Source organism: Alternaria viburni (genome assembly GCF_023758015.1).
Source record: "Alternaria viburni strain BMP 2772 chromosome Unknown scaffold_10, whole genome shotgun sequence".
In the NCBI taxonomy this organism is placed as follows: Eukaryota; Fungi; Ascomycota; class Dothideomycetes; order Pleosporales; family Pleosporaceae; genus Alternaria; species Alternaria viburni.
In genome coordinates this window covers 153,390-176,888 of record NW_026055779.1, presented here as the reverse complement: position 1 = coordinate 176,888, position 23,499 = coordinate 153,390, and the positions used below count along the sequence as shown (strand labels likewise).

The following is a 23,499-nucleotide window of genomic DNA, read 5'->3' as shown; positions in this document are numbered from 1 at the left end:
GCTAGATCTTCGCAGCGCTTCTCCACCACGCCGATTATACCCAAAGATGAACGATCGTGAAACTTACTTCTATCGATGCTATTCGCAAACCAGCGCTGGCGGCCTCATCTCTGGCAAAGGTCCAGGGCAAGCACGACCCTTAGGCGACAACCTTCTCCCTGAGTTCATCAATCATCTGAATCTAAACACAAGAAAGCCGACTGCCCTCGTTTCAGTCAGTAGCCGTGTAATCGATACACTCCGACGCGCTTTCAACAAATACTACGAATACAGAGAAGACCCCAGCCAAATCTGGATCGCGTTCATCTTCGTGCCTAATGCAGACGAGCATGTCTATCATCATGCTGAGGGTCTAGCCGAGAGATTCGAGATGAGGGAATCTAGACTGTTGCGATACGAGTACCTGTTCGAATGGGAAATACCACAGAAATACTTCATTCATGACGTCTCTGTCAAGACGCTCATGAAGCGCGGATTCAACATGCGCGAGTTCCGCGTCAAGGACGATCGCGGCGGTGTTACACTCCCATCTATCCCAACTTTGAAGAAAGATTTCGCAAAAGCGATCTTCGGATCATCGGACCACGCATACGAAGTCGGCATATACCTAGGAAGTCTGGCCCGTTGTTTCGGAGCTCGTTCGCCATCACGCCAGATCACGCTTCAGCTTCAACAAGATTGCTTTCCCATAACTTCGGTCAACCACGACGATCAGGTATTCAGGCTGTCATACGAGGATGGTTCCAGAGTGCTTATTGGGTTTGATGATGTTCGTGCCATCGAAGACGGTGTTGACGTGGTCTTGCTCGATTGGTGGCTGACAGATCCCGATTTCTGCGCCGCATACGAAGATCATCTGGCTTGGGCCGAGCAGACAGGGGCAGACGTCGAGTCTGAATGGGAGCTTCACAAGACAGAGAGGCAAATCGAGAAAGCTGCTGTTGAGCTAGGATTGTGAGTGGGAGTAGCGGTTTCCAATAGTAGCAAGGCGTTATGGCGACATTGACTTACCCTGTGTAGTCTCTTGCATTCGTTCGAGGCATATCTTGTCGTAGCTGGAGAAGACTTGGTAGTGGAAGAAATTAAAGCGTTCGTTAAAGACTGGGTATCTACAAAGCCGCACACTCCTGCTGCGTAAGCGCATTCGCATTAATAAACTCCACCTTCGACTCCCCAACCTCAATATCAAACGTCGAATCCAACCCCCTCTCACTCAAAACCGTCGTCGCAGAGTAGTACACATACTCCGCCGTCTCCTTGCCCGCGGGCTTCATCTCGACAATCGTTGGTGTAAGACGAGGAATAACAAGGCCCTGGACCTTGGTCTTCTTCGAGACGTTGAGCTGTGGTGTAGCACCGGTCTGGAGGAGGGACTTGGAAACGGCTGCGGTGATGGTCATCTTCCACTCGCCTGTTGTGGTGTCCTTGGCTGTGCATGATTGTGCATTCTGGTAGAGGACGTCGGGGTTGATTGGGTATGAGCCTGTGCCGCCGTTGTCGTAGGTCTTGTCGTTGACGCGGATGGTGAAGGAGTCGAAGGCATCGGTGGCGTTGAGTGTCTGGGTGAATTCGAACCACTGGAACACTTCGTCTAGGTATCCAGAGGACGTTCCTAACTTGTAGGTAGCGCGGTTGGCGACGATCTCGGCGGTTGCGCTGCCATTGCGCGAAACTGGAATGAGAGAAGCTGTGAGCGTGTTGCCGTCGCGGCCGGTGACTGGTGTGGTTCGGACACGAAGACGTCCTGTTAACTCGACTGCTCCGTCCTTGAGTTGGTATGATGTGATGTAAGGGCGGATGTCTGCGGGCTCCATGGGCTCCGTTAGTGTGACATCTCCTGGCACGAGGTGAATCAGTTTCTCGAATGCAGCTTCACACTGCGACTTGAAATAGGCCTTGTCTGCAAGCTTGCGCATAGTCGCGTTGTCGTCGGCAAGAAAGATGCGCTTGTCGGAGTTCAAAGTGTTGTTGGCGTTGACGACCAATGGGTTGGCTGTCGAGTTGTTGAGGTACTCTGTTACCACAGCGTTATCCATCTCTCCGCTGGTGGTATCGAAAGTCGCCTTGTTCTCGGCGGTGACGGGACCGGAGACGATCTCCGGGTGATCGACTGAGTGAACACCACCAATGCTGTGACCACAAGCAATCAAAGTGATCATCTCCTTCTCCGTCAAACTGGCAGTTTCAAATCTCTTCCTTGTGGTGTCAAGGTCGGTGTGCGCTTCCGGTACGCCTTTGATGCCAGCCTCTGCCGCGTCCTTGCGGCCCAGTCGTAGAGGCACGCGCATGTCAGCGCAACGAGCCACAGACATGACCAATGACAAAGCCAAAACGTCGGCTGCGGAGCTCCGGATGTTGACTGAACTGGCCATATCGGATAGGGTGTTGTTCAACGCGGCACCGAGATTTTCAGTTCTGTCGAGTTCGTATTGAATCGAGGCGTCCAAGCCTCCGATTCCGGTTGAGGCATCGTGGGTGACAGCGTCGTGGAAGTTCGTTCGCACCCATTCTGCGGCCTTTTGGATGCCTGGTTGGCGAGCGCCGAATGAGCAGGTCTGGACCTCTGTTGTTGTGTAAGTCTTAAGCGAGATATACTGAGAGAAAAAGGTACATACGATCTGAGAGTTCTCCATTCCTGATGTACCCAGATTGGAGATACAGTAGGTCATCGAGCTGGTCGTACTTGCTGGGCCAGACGTAGGCTTGACAACTCGGGGCAAGCAGCGCGAGGCTGATTAGTTGGTTTCTCCTCATGATTAATGTGTATGGATATTTTAACGAAGGACTAAACGAATGTCGAATGATGATGGTGAAGACCGTTGCGCGTAGAAGCGGTATATAAGGCCTCTAGAATGCGCAATGCTATTAAAGGGTACCGGTACGGGGCTTCTTAAACGGCGCATGATCAATGCGCATACGGGAAAGGCTGCCATAGTGCCCGTTGCAGCGACTAAGTTCGTGTTCAGGATACGATGTAGGATGGAGCATGGAAGGTGTGGGGTTGCGGTTACTCTCACCGAAGAGCTAAGGACAGCTTCGTCTAGAAAACGATCTTAGACCATTGTCATCTAATTTTGGCATCACGAACCCATGCATGATTGGTATTTCCTTCTAGCCAATTGGTCCTGAAAATCTCCGGGTCGTGCACGCGACAGGGAGTGGTCTGGGTTCGCCTTCTCTCGGCGGAATTGCCGACGGATGCAGGGACCTATTGATTTGGTGGAGCATTCGACTTGAGGACTGTACAGTCTGTTGAACACCACGACGACTGAGACGCGTGGGCGTTTGCTGTTACTGCTTTCCAATCTGTTCGCGACGACGCACGAAAACTTCATCGTGTAGTATGCGATGCCGTTCGTTGAATGAGTTCCGCGCGAGCCTGACTTGCGAAAAGGGGCGATATCCTAAACCGAGGCATGATGGCTAGCAAGGCTATGCATGCGACGTCCCCATTGTTCTCTGGCTTTGCTTATCGTACGAGGAGTGCACTAGTCCGACGTCTTTGGCGAAATCCGTTCGGCGGGTATCAGCGTGCATGTGTATTGTTGTTCCTTCCATGTTTGACAGCTTCTGGCAGGTGCGACAGCTGACAGCTGAAGTCTGGCATCACGATCCCTTATATTCGCAAGGAATGGCGATGCGAAAAGAAGGGGCGGCGCTAGTTTGCGAGCCTTCTTCAACCGTGAAAGGATGCCGGTGGCAGAAATCAAGGCACAAGGTTTGATTGAAGAAGCTGGTGGGAGCTCTGAGCGGAAGGACGCCAGGGTTTGGCTTGGCGGAGTAAGCTGAGTAAGCAAATCTCTCCTTCTTCCTCCAGGTCTGTCATCTGCCCACAATGAAGAGACAAGAATGATTGAATGATTGAAACATGGCTGTAGATCTTCGAATTCATTCACAGTCGATTGTTTCAACTTCCACTCGCTTCCGACGCCTCATCCTTGCACTGAAGGTGTGAAGGGCGCAAAGAGCTCGCCTGATAGCAAGCCAGACTGGACATCGATGGAACATTCATGATTCACTGTTTAGAAAAAAACATCAAATAAGATCTTCACATATGTACAAGCTGTCCGTACAGATGATGTACGTCGTCCGACCTGACATCTCATCACGAAATCGGATGGGTGTAGAACTCAGTCACCGCTCCTTATAGGATTTACCATGGACATGTTATATACGCAGACCTTCGACAGCCGCACTGATGATACAGGTCGAATATATAGCCTCGTATACGCACTATACCATGTGCTTCTGGAAAAGCGTAGGTAGCATGACATGCACTTCAGCGATGCATCTGGGCAGTCGCTTTCATTGTTGCGACTTCGAGATTGAAACGCAGGGTACATCAGTTCGAGTGAATGTCAAAACACGGGCTGCTGTGCGTTCAATCTTCATGCATACGGTCCGATGGCGACATTGTTCAGTCACACGCCTCTCCTCGACGCGACATGGTCTCGCCAGCTCCTATTTGATCGCAGTCTCGTACAGCAGTTGGCGACTCTGCACTTACGACCTCACTGAGATCTGTTGAAGCGCAACCACGACCGTCAGGCACTTCTCTTCATCGAACTCTACCATGACACCCAATGCGCAGCGGTCACGGTCTTCGACCCCCGAACCGGTTATCAATGCGGTAATCGAGGATATATGCAAACTATGGGGCATTGACGATGCCTGGGAAGCACTCCCGAACGGCCTGAGCCACAACCACGTCAGCAAAGCCAAAGGATGCCTAGGATGGGGCGAGGAGTTTCTCGTCCTCCTTCGAGATCTGGCAGGCTATACGCCAGGCAAGCTGACGGAAGTACAACGCATGATACAAGACCGAATTCATCTTGGCCGGGGAACAAAAGCCAGTCGCCCTACAGGTGCCATGAAAGAGGATATCCTGGCGCTGATTACATACTTTCGTCTCGGAGAACCCACACCTGCGAAGCCTGTTAGGCAGTCCAGTAGGAAGAAGCCTGAACAGGGTACCCGACAAGAAACTCAGCAGGATACGTCGAGGATAGATCGGCAATCTACCCGGACCGGCCACAGCCATGGAACAAGTTTAGCAACTAGGCAGCCCAATCAGAATGCTCGTGTTGCTTCATCTCGAACAACCCAGCCTCGAGTTGCTACATCCAACACTGCTGTTAGGGCTAAGCGTAAACGACGTCAGCACGAAGACCCTGATGGAGATTACAAGCCGCCCAGGTCGAGGAGGAGACGTCAGTGAATACTTAGCCCCAGAAGCCCTGATTTTGCTGGCTCACTTGGGTGTCATCTTGGCTTCGGGTTGTGTTACTGTCATATTTTCGAGTGGACGTTTGTGATACTAGCCAACGCGGCACTATATCATGGATAGAAGAATGAATCCCTCACGCGTCAATGATCGGCTGGTATTGGTACAAATTGGGCCTGACGAAGGCTCTCATATGTTGGAAAGAGATAGAGAGATTCGAGATACCCAAATGCGAAAAGAAGCAATGCACAGGTGTGAATCACCCACGTGATCTTGCAATGTAATGTCCTGAATTCCAAGCTCTTTCTTGTGAAGCTGCGAGCGACTTTACGAAGTATAGCAGGTCACGCATCGGAGTGATGTATGCGTGCTAAGTGTCGTAAGAGGATCTACCTAGGTAGTAGCATTATCCAGCTACGCCGGGTAGTCGTCCGAGGTGTGCAAATCGTCCGACCACCCGGCCCGCACGTCGGATCAATCTTGCGTGCTCAGAAACGGGTTGCGACGACACCGGACCAAAAGCGGTGCGTACCAAGATGCGATTCTTCTAAGTCGATAAAGGCAAAGGTTGGAAAAGTCGAGGTGCAGATGTGGGGTAGTTTTGGAGATCGTGAGCTAGCAGCGCCAAGGACCTCGGCTCAGATCCTCAGAACCAGCCGCCCCTCAACAATCACAGGCAAGCGGCACACCATCGTCATCGCGTTATAAGTTCCTAGTCCCGCAATGGAGCTCTCTTCATCTCTGTCGACACTGCCACGAGCGCAATGGTGGACCTCACGCAACATCCCGTAAAGGCCGTGTATGGGCTCGGCGCCCTGGGCTTCGAGCTCGTGCGCTTCCCTATCATCCTCATCAAATTCCTCGTTCTCGGCCGTCAGCATCCCAGCTGGACTCTTCGACAAGCTATCACCGTACACGCCTTCTTCTCTGGCTTATGGCACGTGTCAAAGGTGCAGGTTGCTACGCCACTACCCCTGACGCCGGAGCAAGAGAAGGAGCGCTTTGTGGTCATTAAGCCAGCGAAGAATGATGCATACAAAGGGCCATTGAGGAGCAACAAGGATGTTGTGCCTGTGGAAATCGGGGCGACATGGTTTCCTGCGCCGCTGACCACGGGCAGCGATAAGAACACCAAGGTCGTTCTTCATATCCACGGCGGAGCTTTCGTCACTGGTAAGCAAATAGCTTCCATCATGCTTGAGATGCTTGAAAGCTGACTTCATTCAGGAGATGGACGAACAGCAGCCAGTGGCCCAATGGCCAAGAAACTCCTCAAACACACACCAGCTACGCACGTATTCTGCCCGCAATACCGCCTCTCCACCCTGCCCGTCTCGAAGACCTCGAACCCGTTCCCCGCCGCCCTCCAAGACAGTCTGACATCATACCTATACCTGCTGAACGACCTCAATATCTCCCCGAAGAACATCATCCTCTCTGGAGACTCAGCAGGCGGCAACCTCGCGATCGCACTCCTCCGCTACATCACCGACTACGGCTCCGAACTCAGTCTACCCGCCCCCTCCTCCGCGCTCCTCTGGTCACCGTGGACCAATCCCGCCGACACCTCCGGCTCTTACGTCCACGACAACCGAAACTACGCTACAGACTACATCTCCCCACCCTTCACGGCATGGGGCACAAGCGCGTATGCGGGTGAGGGCGGGGATAAGGTGCTGTCGCAGCCTTATGTCTCGCAGAAGAACCGAACGTTCAAGACAGAGGTGCCCATGTTTGTGAACACGGGCAGCGGAGAGGTGCTGTACTTTGATATTGTGGAGTGGGCGGAGAAGATGAAGGAGGCGGGCAATGATCTTCAGTTGGATATTGAGGAGAATGTCCCACATGACATCCTTCTATTGGGCCATCTCCTAGGCTTCAACCAGGAGGCTGTGAATATGGCTAAGCGGGCGGGCGAATGGCTGAGGGGGAGAAGATAGAAAGCCGACGCTTGCATGGTGGCGGGAACGTGAGGCTGGAGCGTCGCAATCTTGTGTGTAGGCGCTCGAGCGAGGCTATCAGGCTGTCGTGAGCCAACGTCAAACCCGCAATGTACAATTCGCTTGCCTACCTAATGGATCAACACCAGGAACTATGTCGCATAGATTTTTTTTTGACGCTGACATTGTTTTGATGTCAGCTCCATTCAGAGAATGTCGTGGAGTCTTGCTCTTGCCGCCTGTGTGTGCCTCGCCGTTGTCATGGCAGGCGCACCTGGACATCGCCAAGCACCAGAGCTCGTGGCCTCCAATCGTCACCAGCCAAACCGCCACACTTCACCGGAACGATGCTGCATGAGAGCATCATTCTGCCTTGTCGAAATGCGCGCAGCATGTCGTGCCACCGCTGTCGTCCTCGCGTCGAATAATGGGTCGCCACACATCGACACAGCCCTCAGCCTGATGATGGTGGGGCCTGGAACGACTGAGCAGCCGTACCGCCTCGAACTATAACCATGGTTGGCCGCGTCCCGGTCTGCCACGCCTTTGCGATTCACTTCAGAAAGAACAATGCCAGAATGGCAGAAAGTCTTGCTGCCATTGGTCTTGCCGGGAACATCATCCAATTCATATCTTTTAGCTTTGTTCTCGTGTCGAAGACGAGGGAATTGCATCAGTCCGCATCGGGTACATTGGACGAGAATGTCGACCTCAACATGGTGTCTCGGGACATATGGGATTTCAGTAAAAAGATATGTTCAACTAGAGGCTCATCGTCTACACGGCTATCTGAGATCGCGACTCGATGCGACACTATTGCCATAGAACTTTTGGATGCGCTTGCGGCACTCAAGAGTAGGCATAATGTATTGGGACCTGAAGATGTACCAAGAAGGTGGCAGAGCTTTCGGAAAGCTCTCAAGTCTGTATGGGGAAAAGCACACATCGAAGAATTGAAGGCAAGGCTGGCACTGCTCAGAGACCAGATAACCATGCATCTGGTGTCTGACACAAGGTAACGTCTCGTTACACCATTCGATACGCGTCATCATTACTTATGAAACGATATGAATAGTGACAGTCAAATCCAGCTCATCCAAATGTTCAAAGACTTGGAACAGAAGAATCTTCAGGTAGCCTTCGACATCACTGCACAGATTCAAGCCTTGGCCTCTCAGCTCCAAGCTACTCAGACCCATGTTCTGGGACTTCACGGCGATAATTTCTGGAAGAAATTGCATGATAGGTTTTCTCTGCTTTCTGATAACGTGCATCAGGCCTCCCGGTGTCACAGGATCATCGCCAGTCTTCGCTACGAGGCCATGCACACAAGACAAAGCGCCATCAAAGATGCGCATCAAAGGACCTTTTCTTGGATACACTGCGCTCGTGCATTTGATTCATCTTCTTCACAGCCAGATACGGGGTTCACTCAATGGCTGCAGTGTGGAAGTGGGATCTACTGGATCACAGGAAAGCCAGGTAGGTTCGAGTGGCTTACAGTCCGTCACTCCCTAACTTACCGCCTCAACAGGTTCCGGAAAGTCAACATTGATGAAATATATCTTTGACCACGAAGACACTATACGACATCTTCGTGTTTGGTCCGGAGATGCACCGTTGGCCAAAGCGTGTTTTTACTTTTGGTTACCAGGACAGCAGATGCAAAAGTCCTTGGAAGGACTTCTCCAAACACTCCTACATCATATACTTCAAGTTTGCCCCGAGTTGGCTCCAAAATTATGTCCGGAAAGGTGGGATGCTGGGCCTCAATCCCAATCCCAACCTCAAGCTTATGAAATCACGTCACTGAGCCCATGGACCCTCCCTGAGTTACAAAGGTCCTTCGCCTTGTTCCGCTCACAACCCGCTATGAATACCAGGTTCTACTTCCAAATAGACGGGCTAGACGAGTACTATGGGGACAGCTGGGACGTAATTGATACATTGCGAGACCTATCCACGGCTCCGAACGTCAAACTGTGTCTTTCAAGTAGGCCGTGGAACTGTTTCCAAGATTCATTCGGAAAGGCAACCCCACATATGCTTCGAGTTCACGAGTTTACCAGGCCAGATATAGAGCTGTTTGCACGGGAGAATCTGCTATCGCATGGTTCCTACATGATATGCGAACCAACCCTCCTTCAGAGTCTGGTACAAGATATTGGAGAGCGAGCGCAAGGAGTTTTCCTCTGGGTTCGCTTGGTAGTCAGATCGCTGCGCAACGGCATCGACAACGAGGACCCTATCCCCATATTACGAGAACGCTTACGTACGATGCCGTCAGATCTGGAAGAGTTCTTTGAGCAGATACTTGTATCTGTAGAAGATATCTATCGAAGCCGGATGGCCGGTACCTTTCTTGCCGCCATGCGGAGCCCACATCCCCTGAAGTTGATCCATTACTACTTCCTGGATGACGGAAACACTACTTTCGGGTTCGATATGCCCAGCAAGACGTGGCGACACTCTGAGATCCAAGAACGTGCTTCTCTGACCCAGCGGAGGCTCAACGGTCGATTCAAAGGTCTCTTAGAGACTGCCTCCGCGGATGATATTGGGGCTCAGACCAAAGTGGACTTCTTACACCGTACCTTGAGTGACTTCCTAGCTACGAAGCGCATGAGGGACAAACTTCAAATGTGGGCCTCTCAGGAGCCGAACACCTTGATTGCTATAAGCCGCGCATTGATCGCCGAATCGAAGTTTATCGATGAGCATACGTGCACTACTACACTGAAGCTAGCGGTGGAGCTGGCTAGTGCAGGTGCTCTCGAAACGGGTGATACATCTCATTGTTTTGAGGTTATTGATCAGGCAGAGCTGGAAAATGGGCGCACAAGACCATCCCATACAATGTGCGGACTGGATTGCTTCATGTTGCGGTTTGCAGCTTCGCTCGGGCATGAAGAGTACCTGATATATCGCATGCACTCAAGCAGTGTCGTGCTAGACCTCGATCATATCCTCAAGCACGCGATAGCTTGCCCGGTCGATGTCGACATCGGTGAGACATACGACTGGTGTTTATACGCCGTCTCCCCCCAACATGACATGTCAGGCCCACCCAGCGACAGGCTCAATCCATCTACCTCACGCCGGATTGGCGACGTGCCTTCACCGCATTTAGTGAAAGTTTTGTTTGGACTCGGAGCAGACCCTAATGCTGTCCTGGATGGCGCATCTAGCTGGACCATATTTGCAAGCCAAGTGATGAGCTTGATGGACGGCGTCCATTCAGAGCAATGCTTGACCGTCCTGAAGCTTTTCCTCGAAAAGGGCGTAGATGTGAAATTGGCAAATGTGAACTGGGTTGAGATACTCAATCGCAAAGTTTCTGACTCGAACGAGAGTCCGCTGAATACGTTAAGGTATCTCCGATATCTGTTCAGCCATGGTCTTGATCCCAATGCCCCAATACAGGGCACAACTTTGACCAAGGAATTCCTACGGATGATAGCGCGAGACTCTCCCCATTTACCCAGTGCCTCGCAGGAAGGCCATCACAAACTCTTGAGCGAATTCTTACGACACGACGCGGACCTTTCCTTGGTCTACAATGACAATTCCGATCTAGGATGGTTCTCAGGTGTGTGCCAAATATTGTCGCATCCCCAGCTGTCCTGGGGTGATTCGATGCTACCACGCAGCATACAATACCGCATTCTGCTTGATCATGGAATGGATCTGAACACTACGTGCGATGGTTGCACTCTATGGGAGAGTCTCCTTGAAGCTATGCACCGTGGCTTTCAGTGGGGCGTCAGGAACGAAGACCCCAACAGTTTCCTCTCCTATATCTTTCTCACTTCCTTGCAGTACGGGGCGGACCCTCACGTTCCCAAAATCCAACAATTGTTGAGGAACGAACCACCCTTATCATCTCAAGAAATACTTGCGGATATGAAAATAGCGGTAAAAAAGGCATCCGATGAGCGGATCCGGCACACTCAGTCACAATTACGTTCACAACCGCGGATAGACGGTCCATTAGGAAGGAGATCAACAAGATCTTCCGAGAGCCCACCTCCTGCTGCTCGGCAAAAGACGCGTCGATCTAAGAAACGTGATCATCAATACACATCGCATAGCACGCATAACTCCAAGTCTAAACGGGGCCGGTTCAGTTAGAGCGCAAGGAGTACTGAATCAAACCTGGAACTATGTCTAGGCCAGGTTGAAACACTTCGCGGTCCTGGATAAGCCTGGCTATGACCATCATTGTGGTGAAAGCAGATAGGAAGCTGCGTGTTCTTGGAATGCTGCCATGAAGTGCGAAATTTGAGCAATTCTTAAGTGGATGCGCGTTGTTGTGAGCTTCCTTTGGCAATGCGCCAAGCGTCATCCCTTCTGGTTCTCGTTTCGATGTGACGTCAGAGCTGTGCCGCCATCGACGAAGCATCAAGGAAGAAGGGTATGCGCCTTCCATCGAGACTGGAGCCTGCATTTATCCCACACTAGTCTACGCGCAGTCTCTCCATCAGTCACAGATACCGTCGAGTGTAACCTTGTGGTGCGCAATCGTTGATCGCATTCGACAGCTATGGAATCCTTGCCTTCACCCCAGCACGCCTATTGCTCGAATCCGTCCCAAGTCTGCGCTACATGCATCAAGAAGCACTCGCTCAATATGACAGATGAGATCGGTCATGGTGGTAGCAATATCATAACCCTCCGGTTTGAGCCAGAGGCGCTAGACACCAACGACAAGTTTCAGTTGAACCGCAAACAACGTCGTAGCATTGGCCACCTCATATTCACAACTCCAGAGACAGAGCGCCCGATAACTCTATTTTGCAATGGTCTCACTGTTGTTGTAAGGGGGCGAAACACTGTCCTACAAGCATTAAGGTCTGGACTGTTCGAACTCGTGCAGTCTGGCAAGGAAGATGCAGGTGCTATTATGCTGCCATCTTTCGCGTCATCTCGGAAAGGCCAGTACAAGATACTCCCTACGGCATTTCCACAGTATCGGGAAGTATCGATTAGTGTGTTGACTGAAACAACGCATGTTTTGTGGAAAGAGGTCTTGCAGCCCGGCCATACATACGGCTTACGGTTGTCTGAGAAAGCTGGCGAAGTGTTCGCGTATTATACGGATGAGCTTGATGGCAATCCTGAAAGCCTCACATCAGCGCAGAAGCTGCCCGTTCATCGTGAGGGAGGTGGCACATACTACTTCACCGTCCACGACGACCCGGCGCCTCCCAAACTTTTCGCCAGGTTGGAGCTGCCCCGCAAAGCTTATCTCAACGGTCCAACCCCCTTCACCCTCATCATCGAGTACACAACCGACAGCGACGAGCCCTTTGTGTTCGATAAGTCACGCTCTCCAATTTCGGTCACCAATTTCTGCTCCGGATTCGACCTGCACTGTATGGACCAACTAATCGATTGTCAGGATAATGCCACCGGGGAGAAGGTTGAATGGGGCGCCGTCTTCGTCTGCTGAGACGGTGATCCCCATCCAAAGTTCCCGGAGGATGATGATTTCGCGCAGATCTCAGCGAACAGACCGTGGCGATTTGAATGCACAATGGAGAAGCTAGGTAACGAAAAGGAGTATGTGCGCAGTATGGAAGGGCTGAAGACTGATCGTACGTATAAGGCTCGAGTTGGTGGGCCTTCGGGCTTTAGACGGTGGCAGTACGGAAACAAAGAGGATTTGCTGGCTGGGACACTAGAAGATAAGATGAAGAGGTGGGAGGTAGACAAGGAGAAGTTGGGTCGCTTGGACGTGGAAAGGATTGAGGAGGACCTATATTTCAAGACTGTTGCATGAGTAAGCGGTCGGTATCCTTGCGACATGCGATGATTATCTGGGATGTGGATGTTGCAACTCGTGATCTATTCTTACTTCAAAACCTATGCCTTCAGACTATCAGCATACTCCCTATATATCTGCTCGCAACTCTCATCAAACAACAGCCCCATCCTCGTCGCATTCCCAAACTCCGCAGTCTGCGGCCAGCTATCCAACAACCTCTTCGCTTCCTCATCCACCTCCTCCCTCAACAGACTCAGCTTCTCCTTTCCAACTACCGCTTCGAACGCCGCATACATATCTCCAAGCGTGACACTGATACCTGGCATGTACACCGCGCGAATATGCGCTGGCATAGCATCTGCGGGCGCCTTCATTACGCGGACAAAGTTCTCGATCATGACGCGTGGTGAGCAGATCATTTGGCGCGCTGATCGGTCGCTAATAGGGACGATGCATTCGAGACCGGCTAGTGGCTCGCGGAGTAGGCCGCTTAGGAATGCTGCTGCTGATCGCGATGGCGCGCCTGGGCGGACGACGACGGTTGGTAGACGCACGGAGAAGGCATCGATGAGACCACGGCGGTTGAGATCATCGATGTGCTTCTCCATGATGGCCTTGTGGGTGCCGTACACGCCTATTGGTGTCGCAGGCGTATCATCTGTAATGGGACCTGTCGCCGTGTAAGGCGGTCCGTAAACAGCCTGGGTCGAAGCGTAGACAATGCGAGGTTTGGTCTCTTGTTGAAGTTTTGAGATGGATGTGAGAACGGAGAGCGTGGCGTCTAGGTTGACCTTGGTGGAAAGCGCGGGGTTTTCTTCACAGCCGACAGACATTATGCCGTGGAAAAGGAAGATTGCTGACCATTGCGGGCGCATGGAAAGGAGTTTATCGATGTCTGATTGGGAGGTGAGGTCTCCAGCTGTGAGCTCTAGGTTGGTTGCCGATTCTGAGATGCCGGCTGGCCGTTGGGGTGTACGAAGGTCGGTCAGGACGATGTTGTTTGAGGAATCTTTTGCCAACTTGGCGGCGAGCATAGGGCCTAGGAAGCCGGCGCCGCCGGTGATGAGGATGTTGTTCGACATCTTTGGTGGTTTGCTCTTCGAAACTCTTGGATCAGGTTTGTGGTGATCAGGACTTCGATTCTGGGGCTCACGATCTCGGTTTGAGAGCTACGTAATGCGAAGAAGAAGCTGAGGGTATATTGCCTGCACAATGAAGAGATGGGCGATGAAGATGCGATGAAGATGCGGCCAACTGAGCATATATACGTGACAGTGTTGCGGGGATCGAGGCGAGTCATGCTCGTCTCGAGGCAGACCTGCTCGCTACGAGCCACAACTCAGATGCGCTAGCCCCAGAGCCTCCGGGAGCCGCATCTTTAGCCTGGGGAACCCCACATAGTGGTCTTTTATGGCCGCTCAGCCATATACAAGCAGGATGCCGGCGGTTTAGAAGTGGCTCTGTGGATGACTGCTTGAGAGTCCCCACTGTGGTATGTTTTCGCCAGCCTTTTTGCCCATATGCCAATCATTAGCGGCGCTCTGCAGGGTTTGACGCGCCTGCGGAAGAATTCGGTGTCTGAAGCGTTACCCCTCTCGTTCCTTTGGCTATGAAATAGGACCTATAGGTATGAACGTTGAGATGACTAATAACACGGACTACTCTGTCGCAGCAACATCAAGTCAATACGGCATATATTGCGCTCACGAGAAAAAGTCAATGACAAGCGCATTGAACATCTCTGGCTTCTCCCAATAGCACCAATGGCCACCCCAGTCCACCGTCACTCCCTTCGCGAGTCCTTCCTTCTCGCCTCCATTCACAAGCTCGACCACTTTGAGCGGTCCCGCAGCTGGGAAACATCCACTTCGGCTACTTGCTACAACCAGCACCTTAGTCTCACTACCGCTCTCTGGCCCGAAAGCATGAGCGATGGGATGTCGCCAATCGTTCGCCGTATGGTCAGCCATTAGCTTCCCATACCACCATCCATCGCCTTTCAGAGCCTCAGCGAGGAAGAACGCTTCGTCATCTTCCCACTGTGCCGAATCCGACGGAGGGTCTCGGGGCCGCGGATGAGATCTGTAGCCCAAGCACGCTGCGATAGTACCGAGGTGCGCCTCCTTCGGGTTGGCTATCAGTGTCTTTTGCATCGCGTTCAGTGCTTCTACATTGTTGCATCCCAGGTTCCCGAACTCAGGACCCCAATCCTCAAGATAATTCTGAAGTGGAGCTTGGTCCACGAAAACCATGTGTGAGAATGCGCCGGTCGTGAACAATTCGCTATAGCTCCATAGAATAGCTGCGCCCAGGCTTGTGCCTATGGCTTTGATGGTGCCGTCACTGAAACCGAAGAACTCGATCAAGTTCTTGAGATCCATCGCTAGGCGTGCCACGTTGTAGCCGGCTTTTGGTTTACCGGAGTCGCCGTGGCCACGCAGATCGGGAATGATGACATGATGAGCTTTTGCGAGTGCGGCAACATTGCGCTTGAAGACTGCGCCTGAACCCGTGAAGCCGTGCAGCTAGCGACCAATGTCAGGCCTGGTGGCGGTACGCGCTCGATGGCGGGGAGCTCACCAAGATCAAGGGAGCGGCACCGGGGGAGCCATATGTCTCGTAGTGCAGATGAATACCATCGTTGGCCGTTATATCTGGCATTTTGGAAGTTCGGTACAGCGGGGTGGGTCAATAGGATGAAGGCATGCATGGAGCGTATAAAGTGTTCGGGGTGCTTAGTAAGCGCTTTCCTGTCGCAATGAAGTTTAGCGTCCGAAAGGCTTGTCGCCGCGTACCTTCCAAGGTAAGTGCGCGTCATCACAACACTCCAACGCCCCCACAACCATCGCGGTCTATAATCTTCCTCGCACGTCCACCTGTCTTCGTAGCGACTGCTTGTTATTTCATCTCTATGCTCTGAGACGGCTCAGCGCTGGCGATCTGGCCCCATCTATATCACATTCCGTGACACTCGCACGACAGGGAAGTTCATAGTACCTATGAAGAGATCGTTCCCGTACCCGCATGATGTTTCCCTCCAAACTACCTTCCGTAAACGCATCCAAGTCTCCTCATTCAAAGTAATCTCGAAGCATTCATACTCGCTCATGCTCACGTCTGCACTCACCAACGCATAGTTTGGCAGCATCCGTCCTTTAATACGGTGACGCAGATACCCTATCGACCAGAAGCGGCTGCATTCTTCATTTTTATTCGAGACGAATCAAGCCTGGTCGATCTTGGCTTTTAACGATGGATTCGAAGACAGACGCTGATGCCCGGCTCCTTTACTGACAAGAGCGCACGCCTTACCCCGATGGCCATTGGAAGTACAGCGAACCTGCGACCGTCACATCGGGTTATAACATAACGAAGAAAGCTCACACTGCTGCCTTGAGCTGTTCATGTCGCGTAGGACTACATGTCTGTGTTGACTCCCTTCGTCTCGCTCCCACGCAAAACGCACAGGGTAGGTAGCACAGGTAGCACAAGGGCGTTGTTGCCTAGTAACGCGCAACTCTCCTCCCCAATCAGGGTGGGCATCTCGCGAGTACACGTGACAACGTGCCAACTCTCAAGTTCTTCCGACTTTTGCACTTAAAGCGCGCTCTTTCCTTTACTCACAAAGCCTACGCATACAGAGCTGCAGATATGGCCAGCAACAACCGTGACGACGCTCAGGCGGCTGAAAACATTCCGATTGAGCCTATCGTTAAGGCTCTCCAGGAAATACTCTCCCATTCCACATACGCGTGCGGCGGCTCTCTCAACAGCCCAATTACAATCCGCTGGGACTCTTCAACCGCCACCGAGAAGCTGACTCTACCTCTGCAAGTCGACAGCAAGGGTACAGTGGATAAGTCACTCGCAAAGCTCCTCGAAGGCACTGAACCTGCTGGATTCGGATACAAGGGCAAGGACATCATCGACGAGTCGTATCGCAAGGCCTCCAAGCTCGACACCTCTGCCTTCTCCACCAACTTCTGTCCCTATGAGACCGGCATCATCGATGTTGTTGCGCAAGCGTTACTTCCACTGTCTCCGGATCAGTCACAGGGTGTTCGAGCAGAGCTCTACAAGTTGAATGTGCGCGCCTTATCGCTTCCTCCCATTCCAATGATCGAGACATGCTGACAGTCAACTCAGGTATACGGAGCACCGTCAGGTCTGTTCAAGCCACACGTCGATACGCCACGTTCCGAGATGCAATTCGGCTCACTCGTCGTCTGTCTGCCGTGCGCTCACGAAGGAGGCCAGCTCGTTGTCCGCCACAAAGGCCATACCACTACGTTCGATTGGTCTGGCGACGCCAACGTTGCACAGTGGGCAGCTTTCTACAGCGACTGTGAGCATGAGGTCCTCGAAGTCACTGCGGGTCATCGCATAACCCTTACATACAACCTCTTCGTGCGCCGAGGTCTTGGCGAGCTTGCAGGACACGCCGACGCGCTGGATTTCAAACAGCTGCCGCTCTATCGCGAGGTGGCGAACGCTTTGAACAGTCCGGAATTCATGGCCAAAGGTTTGTGATAAGCTTAATCACTGTGGGAACATCACTGACATCATTCCAGGCGGTTACCTCGGAAAGTACTGCGATCATGCATATGCTCACGCCACCAAGGAGGGCTCGAAGGCTCTACCTGCCCTACTCAAAGGCTCAGATTTTATGGCATATGAGGTATTTCGCTCGCTGGGCATCAAGACGCGCGTTCGTCCCGTACTTTTGACTTCGGGAGAAGACGAAGAAGACGAAGAAGACGACAGGTCGGAGAACCGTACCGATGAAGATGACGACCAAAAGCACCTACAATTCGCGCGTATCGGCAAGAAGCTCTCAGCCCCCGTCATGTCAAGTGTTGGTGGCGACGAGGATGACACTTGGAGCGAGATCTACGCCCAGTACCCCCACGACAGACTTCATGTCCGATGGTTGAATCGTCATACTACAACTAATCTGCAGTTTGGCTTCCTCGCAGTGAGTAGTTTCACGCACGCCCTTGAACTTCTACTGACCTTTTACACAGTACGGCAATATGGCAGACATCAACTACTCCTACAGCTCATGTGCTCTCATCTTCGAGATACCTACTTACCAGGAGCGGTGCAAGGTAATTTACCCTACATGCGTCGCCCTGTGCATGGACTAACGCATATATAGAACAACCTGGTGAAGTAGCGGAAAACTGTCTGCATCCTCGAAAGTTTGGATTATGGATGGAAGGTCTTCGCTAGGGGCAGGCTAGTAGTATGCGTTGTCAAGGTCGTTTCGACTTTGAGAAATCTTGTGTGATAGACCGGTGCGCTTAAGCTTGCAGCGCCCTAGCCGTCCTACAGACACCTCATAACACATGTCACATGATATCATGATTCTCCTTCTACATCTTCAAGCTTTGCCAACTCCACGTGATGACCGAGCCGTTCTGAACAATGTGATTGTCAAACAATGCATGTTCAGTCACACTGTCATTCCTTTCACTCCTACTTTGTCTCAACGCACGGACGCCATTGTTCACACTATTACATCACTTCCACTCTCACGGTACTAGTGTCTAATACAGCGCGCGACACTCGTAGTAGTCGATACCTTACCGCGGCCAGCGTACGCTCAACCCGCTTGCGCTCCACTCTAGGTGATCTTACCCGCGCAACACCATCGCCCACAGCCCGAAAGCACTGGACAAGACTCACACTCGTTCGACTCTCCTGTATAATCGCCCGCTTTATTGCGTATACCTAGTTGTCTTGAACCGAAGTTATTGCTCTGGTCTTGAACGCTACCTAGGTATACCATAGTCTCGCTTATATCATTGTCATTAAAACATGTAAGTCAGAACTTGCGCCGGTGATGTGAAGCACCCCTGACAGCACTTAGTCGCACTCTCACTGCGAACCGCGAACATGGCTCCTCGCAAGGACGCTACCGGCGATAGCGTTTCCAAGAAGAATAAGGGCTTGAAGAACCACAAGAAGGCGCAGAAAGAGAAGGCGCTGGCGAAGCGCACCGCCGCCGCCGAGAAGATTACCGCGAATAAGGCTTCGTACGCACCGGTCGCTACCATCGTTATCAACAAGCCTGCACCTGTAGAAAGGGAGGTTATTGGAAATGCAGTACCGGCGCCCATGGTAAAGGCTTCTGCGCAGGTTGCTGTTGAGTCGTCCGATCTTCATCGAGACGAGTCGGCCACTGACGCGACGGTCTTCACCAACATCGGGGCTCTTACTGGATCGCACACTACCAGCGGTACCAAGACCGCTCCGCCGCAACCGCACCTCTGCACACATTTGCCCGTGGTTGTACTCGAAGACGTCCTTACTGGCTCCAAGAACAACGCTCCAACTAAGGTAGCCAGCAACCCTACCAAACTCGAGCAAGAGCTCAAAAGTATATCTTATCCCAAGACCGCTCCCTCTCCTCCAACATCCAACATCACACAAACCAAGACTGCCCCTTCTTCTCCAAAACCCAAAACCACACAAACCAGCATGCTCAACCCCACCGCCCCAGCATTCCTCTTCGGAAAGATCGTAGTCGCCCAAACCCCACCCACCGTCCAAATCACACTCACAATTACAAAGGAAGACCTCGCCCCAGGACCGCCTACCGAAAACGCAAAAGCGTATGAAAAGGCGTATGGCGTTGTCGCCCAGCGCAAGGCTCTTGAAGCCGCGCTGTACGAGAATATGGAGACGCCGCGCCAGAGGCTGATTCGCTGCAAGTACAGGGTTTCTGTTGACGCCGAATTCCATCGGGAGGAGCCGGTGTATGACTTTGAGTGGACGTTGGCCTTAATCGGCAAGCCAGTTCGCAAGTGTTTCGACGACAATGGCTTCCACATCACACCGATTAAGACTGGGCTGACTGAAGCCGATTTGACGGGTCCATCAGCCCTCGACGAGTTGTTCGCCAAAGTCAAGGCTGAAGGCATCTCCAAGATCAACGCTGCTATCTCCACGGGCCACGAATCCCCCACCCCCGGTGCCGTATCAACAAAGAAGCCAATTCCGTCTCGCACCCTGTCGTCCATCGAGGCTGAAATGCGTCTCGCCGCCCCAAAACGCCCTCCCCACGCCCCCTCGTTCGCAGACCCCGGTATCATCAAATACACCATCAACGGCCAGGATTTCGACAACGTCGGCAACCCTCTCACGGAAACCGTGAGCCAAAAGGTACTCGGTTGGCTTGAAGACCAGCCAACTGATCCACCGGAACTCTCACCGGGTTCTTCGCGGCAGCAGAGCCGGGAGGCTTCGCCACTTGAGCCGGGGAAGGAGGTCGTGGCTTTGACGTTTTTTTCAAAGTCTGAGTCTTCAGGGGGGCAGGTTTGGCCGGCGCAGGAGAGCTTGCCTTGGGGGGATGGGCAAGATGGGTATACGCATGGTTCGGGTGTCCCGGTGTACCCGTATGTTGCTTCTGTTGTTCGGGTTGAGGATGTGCTTCCTGGTTCGGGTGGAGAACCAGAGTAGCTTTTGTGCGGAGTTTTGTTATCTTTTGATGCGTTTGTAATTTTATTGGCTGGATGGCCTTGTATATCATCTCTACGACTTAGCGACGGCGTTCATGGGCTGGGGGGATGTGTCACAGAGCTAGGTATTTTCATGTTGTGGTCTACTTTAGTGGTAGCAAGATTAGCAGAATAATAATAATGCCTGGAGTCTACATTGCCTTGGTATCTGGTAAAACACTGTTCGAGGGCTTGATGTAGGCTGCAAGACACCTGTTCAACTCTGCTGTGTATGAAGATGTAAGAAGCAGCGAGTATCATTCGGCGCAGCTGCCCAGGTGCCACTGAACCATGGGCGTGGGGCTGGAAGGACCCATCGGGTCTAGACTGCAGGTGCGGGGAGCTGTTGCCGCACGGACTTGGGTGCCAGGGTTCCTGCAAGTAATTCGGCCAGCCGCAACGACCAAAGACTCGTCACATCGCTACCCAACATCGCTAAATAACGTCCAACTCCATACTTCGTTCTAGATACTATTTCTAGCACTACTCGTTATTAGTCATCATGCTCAAGTCAAAATGGGCTACCCAGCCTGGCGAGGCGGAGCAGTCAGCGCCCGAGGTCACCGTCGCTCAACCAGAAGCAGCGCCAGCACAGGTATGTTGACTTATGCACTCTTTGCCCCTGACGTCTCTCCCACTGTTGGAGTAGGTCTCTGCTTCATATGCAAGACTAACTCCCGCCAGATGGACAACACGTCCTACGACCCCGCCTTCGACGACCCGTCAATAGATCCATTCGCTCAGACGGCAAGCACAGACGACCTTTTCTTCGACGACGACATCACGCCTATCGCCGAGCCAGTCGTCGAGCAGAACCCCATCGAGCTGCAAGCTTCCGCCCCCGAGTTCGTTCCCGAGGAAGTACAACCGCCGACCGCACCGCAGGCGCACCTCGCACCCCATGCGCCTCGTGAGCCAAGGAACGCCGAAAGAGGAGGTCGCGGCCGTGGTCGAGGAAGGGGCCGTGGACGGGGCCGCGGCGGGCACAACACCGACATTCGACTGGAAGAAAACGGCAAGAAGGCCCCTGAGGCTCCGAAGGAAGCTGCGCCGACCGCGACTGCCCCTACCGATGTCGCAGACAACTCAGCCCCGCCTTCTGCACCCACCGAACCCAAGGAGAAGACCACACATGCCGTGCGCGGAGACAGAGGCCTGACTGGCGGCCCTGCACGCACGCGCCTGACAGAAGAGGAACTAAACACGAAGCTGGCCAATATGCGCATTAAGAATGAGGCCCGTCAGAGCGCCCATGCTCGCGCCGAAGCCGACAAGGGCAACTTCGAGGCACGCGAAGCCGTCATGCAGAAGCAGGATATAGAGCGAAAGAAGGCTCTCGCAGAGAAGCAGAAGGCAGAGCGCCAGAGTCGCCAACAGATGATGGGCGAACGCGAGAAGAACCGCCAGCGCAAGCTCAATGCCCAAGGGGGCAGGGAGTGGGACTTTGAGAAAGAAGATGGCTTCTCTGGCACTGGAGACGAGAAGCGACGAGGCGCTGCACGTGGCGCCCATGGTGGCATCGCACCCTCGAGACCGGTCGACAACGGACACAACGGAGGCGAAGACTACCATGAGCCTGCGGGACAGTCTAGCCGCGGACGAGGCAGAGGTAGAGGCCGTGGCAGCAGGGGTGACCGTGGCGATTACCGAGGATCCGATGAGAGGCCGGCAAACACTCGGGAAAAGCGCGACAACGTCCCGCCTTCAGCATCAGACTTCCCAGAACTACCCTCAGCCAAGGGCAAGGCACCTGCAGAGGTGAAAGAGAAGGTGAAGGACACAGACGATTTCGGCCTGCCATCGCCCATGGAGAAGGGACGCAGCTGGGCTGACGAGGTCGGCTCGTAGGAAGAGCAAGAAGAGCAAGAGCCGGAAGAAGCGCAAAGCTGGGTGACCCGATTACAAGAGCGACATCGGAGACAGCATGTCGCAAGCCTGTGGCTGAAGCGTCCGGTCGAATACACTCACAACAAGCGGCCAGGTTCGCATCCCGCCTTTATGTCCGACGCCGAATTTGCGGCTCTGCCAGACTGGAAGGATGTGCAGTATAACAGAGCCTACAATACCGCGTATCGCCCGTCGCCTCTCAGCTCAATGTCGCCTCTCAGCTCGATTATTGATTAGCTGTCAGCAACGCATGCAGCAACGTCTCCGCCTGGCTTCGCGCCAACCCCACACTTCGTAGCATCCTTAGACAATTCATCGCAAGTCGAAAGTGGCCCTGCAACCGTCGTCGAAGCTTTCTCGTCAGCCACCCCGCATACACCGGGAGCATGTGTGAACCCATCGCACCCGCAAGGAGCATATGTTAGCCCATCGCAATTGAACAGTGGTCAAACAACGCTCGTTGAACATTCGCCTGCGGCTCCAGTTGTTCCCCCCGTGGTTTCACGACTCAGATCAACACTGCAACAGCTTCGCCTTCTATCTTCAGCGTCGGCTGTAATATTGAGGGACCAGCGGAGATATGCTGAAGTTGTTGAAGTCGAAGGCCCGATGAGCCAGTCAGGCTCAATCGATTATGACATCTGCAGCTGTTCCGAGAGCGAGTCCGACGACCTTCACTTTGGAGATGGCCTTCCCCCACGAAACCCTACGCTGTCTACCATAGCGAGAACCCGAGACGGTCAAAGTCGCGCATGGATAGTCACACCAGGTCGCCTGCCAGCATCAGAAACTGCACGAGCGTATTTCAGCCACAGAGGCATCGCTCCTCAATACTCTCACTACGTCCAAACAGAGCCGTCTCGAGACGACATGATATTCATGCGTGGTGGAGCTGAATCAGAAGATCAGCTGGGCGCCCACAATGGCTCATCCCATACACTTCTCGATCCGAACGAGAGACCCAGGAGCCTACATGAGTCCTCAGCCTCATCACTTGCGCCCCCGGATCGCACTGAAGGCCGCAAGTCTGGTGATTCGAGGTTCACCGAGCTCATGAACGAGGATGGAAGTCGTCTATATGCCGAAAGTTTGCGTCGTTCTGGGAGTCAAGAGTTGAGGGAAACTGAGGCAGTACCTTCACCCTCACCTTCGCTAGCGCCAACAGCACCGCCAACTCCT

The 23,499-nt window shown here is 53.0% G+C and overlaps 10 protein-coding genes across 10 annotated transcripts; 7 read left to right on the top strand and 3 right to left on the bottom strand.

Moving 5' to 3' along the window:
* Window positions 1–46: 46 nt before the first annotated feature.
* On the top strand, window positions 47–958 carry J4E79_005326 (uncharacterized protein; the record flags this gene model as incomplete). The annotated part of the gene is made up of 1 exon (XM_049354204.1): window positions 47–958. The coding sequence occupies one exon, from the start codon at window positions 47–49 to the stop codon at window positions 956–958; it is 912 nt and encodes a 303-aa protein (XP_049211069.1).
* A 151-nt stretch (window positions 959–1,109) lies between these two features.
* Window positions 1,110–2,754, bottom strand: J4E79_005325 (uncharacterized protein; the record flags this gene model as incomplete). Its single annotated transcript, XM_049354203.1, has 2 exons — window positions 1,110–2,563; window positions 2,616–2,754. The coding sequence occupies 2 exons, from the start codon at window positions 2,752–2,754 to the stop codon at window positions 1,110–1,112; spliced, it is 1,593 nt and encodes a 530-aa protein (XP_049211068.1).
* Window positions 2,755–4,573: 1,819 nt separating this feature from the next.
* Window positions 4,574–5,061, top strand: J4E79_005324 (uncharacterized protein; the record flags this gene model as incomplete). Its single annotated transcript, XM_049354202.1, has 2 exons — window positions 4,574–4,970; window positions 4,994–5,061. 2 exons carry the CDS (start codon window positions 4,574–4,576, stop codon window positions 5,059–5,061), a joined length of 465 nt encoding a protein of 154 aa, XP_049211067.1.
* A 927-nt stretch (window positions 5,062–5,988) lies between these two features.
* Window positions 5,989–7,164, top strand: J4E79_005323 (uncharacterized protein; the record flags this gene model as incomplete). Its single annotated transcript, XM_049354201.1, has 2 exons — window positions 5,989–6,397; window positions 6,452–7,164. The coding sequence occupies 2 exons, from the start codon at window positions 5,989–5,991 to the stop codon at window positions 7,162–7,164; spliced, it is 1,122 nt and encodes a 373-aa protein (XP_049211066.1).
* Window positions 7,165–11,794: 4,630 nt separating this feature from the next.
* J4E79_005322 (uncharacterized protein) lies at window positions 11,795–12,616 on the top strand (the record flags this gene model as incomplete). The annotated part of the gene is made up of 1 exon (XM_049354200.1): window positions 11,795–12,616. One exon carries the CDS (start codon window positions 11,795–11,797, stop codon window positions 12,614–12,616), a length of 822 nt encoding a protein of 273 aa, XP_049211065.1.
* A 413-nt stretch (window positions 12,617–13,029) lies between these two features.
* J4E79_005321 (uncharacterized protein) lies at window positions 13,030–14,013 on the bottom strand (the record flags this gene model as incomplete). Its single annotated transcript, XM_049354199.1, has 1 exon — window positions 13,030–14,013. The coding sequence occupies one exon, from the start codon at window positions 14,011–14,013 to the stop codon at window positions 13,030–13,032; it is 984 nt and encodes a 327-aa protein (XP_049211064.1).
* A 621-nt stretch (window positions 14,014–14,634) lies between these two features.
* On the bottom strand, window positions 14,635–15,592 carry J4E79_005320 (uncharacterized protein; the record flags this gene model as incomplete). Its single annotated transcript, XM_049354198.1, has 2 exons — window positions 14,635–15,456; window positions 15,512–15,592. The coding sequence occupies 2 exons, from the start codon at window positions 15,590–15,592 to the stop codon at window positions 14,635–14,637; spliced, it is 903 nt and encodes a 300-aa protein (XP_049211063.1).
* A 990-nt stretch (window positions 15,593–16,582) lies between these two features.
* J4E79_005319 (uncharacterized protein) lies at window positions 16,583–18,107 on the top strand (the record flags this gene model as incomplete). The annotated part of the gene is made up of 5 exons (XM_049354197.1): window positions 16,583–17,017; window positions 17,078–17,453; window positions 17,503–17,906; window positions 17,956–18,039; window positions 18,090–18,107. 5 exons carry the CDS (start codon window positions 16,583–16,585, stop codon window positions 18,105–18,107), a joined length of 1,317 nt encoding a protein of 438 aa, XP_049211062.1.
* A 722-nt stretch (window positions 18,108–18,829) lies between these two features.
* Window positions 18,830–20,395, top strand: J4E79_005318 (uncharacterized protein; the record flags this gene model as incomplete). Its single annotated transcript, XM_049354196.1, has 1 exon — window positions 18,830–20,395. One exon carries the CDS (start codon window positions 18,830–18,832, stop codon window positions 20,393–20,395), a length of 1,566 nt encoding a protein of 521 aa, XP_049211061.1.
* Window positions 20,396–20,935: 540 nt separating this feature from the next.
* On the top strand, window positions 20,936–22,281 carry J4E79_005317 (uncharacterized protein; the record flags this gene model as incomplete). Its single annotated transcript, XM_049354195.1, has 2 exons — window positions 20,936–21,028; window positions 21,118–22,281. The coding sequence occupies 2 exons, from the start codon at window positions 20,936–20,938 to the stop codon at window positions 22,279–22,281; spliced, it is 1,257 nt and encodes a 418-aa protein (XP_049211060.1).
* Window positions 22,282–23,499: the final 1,218 nt, after the last annotated feature.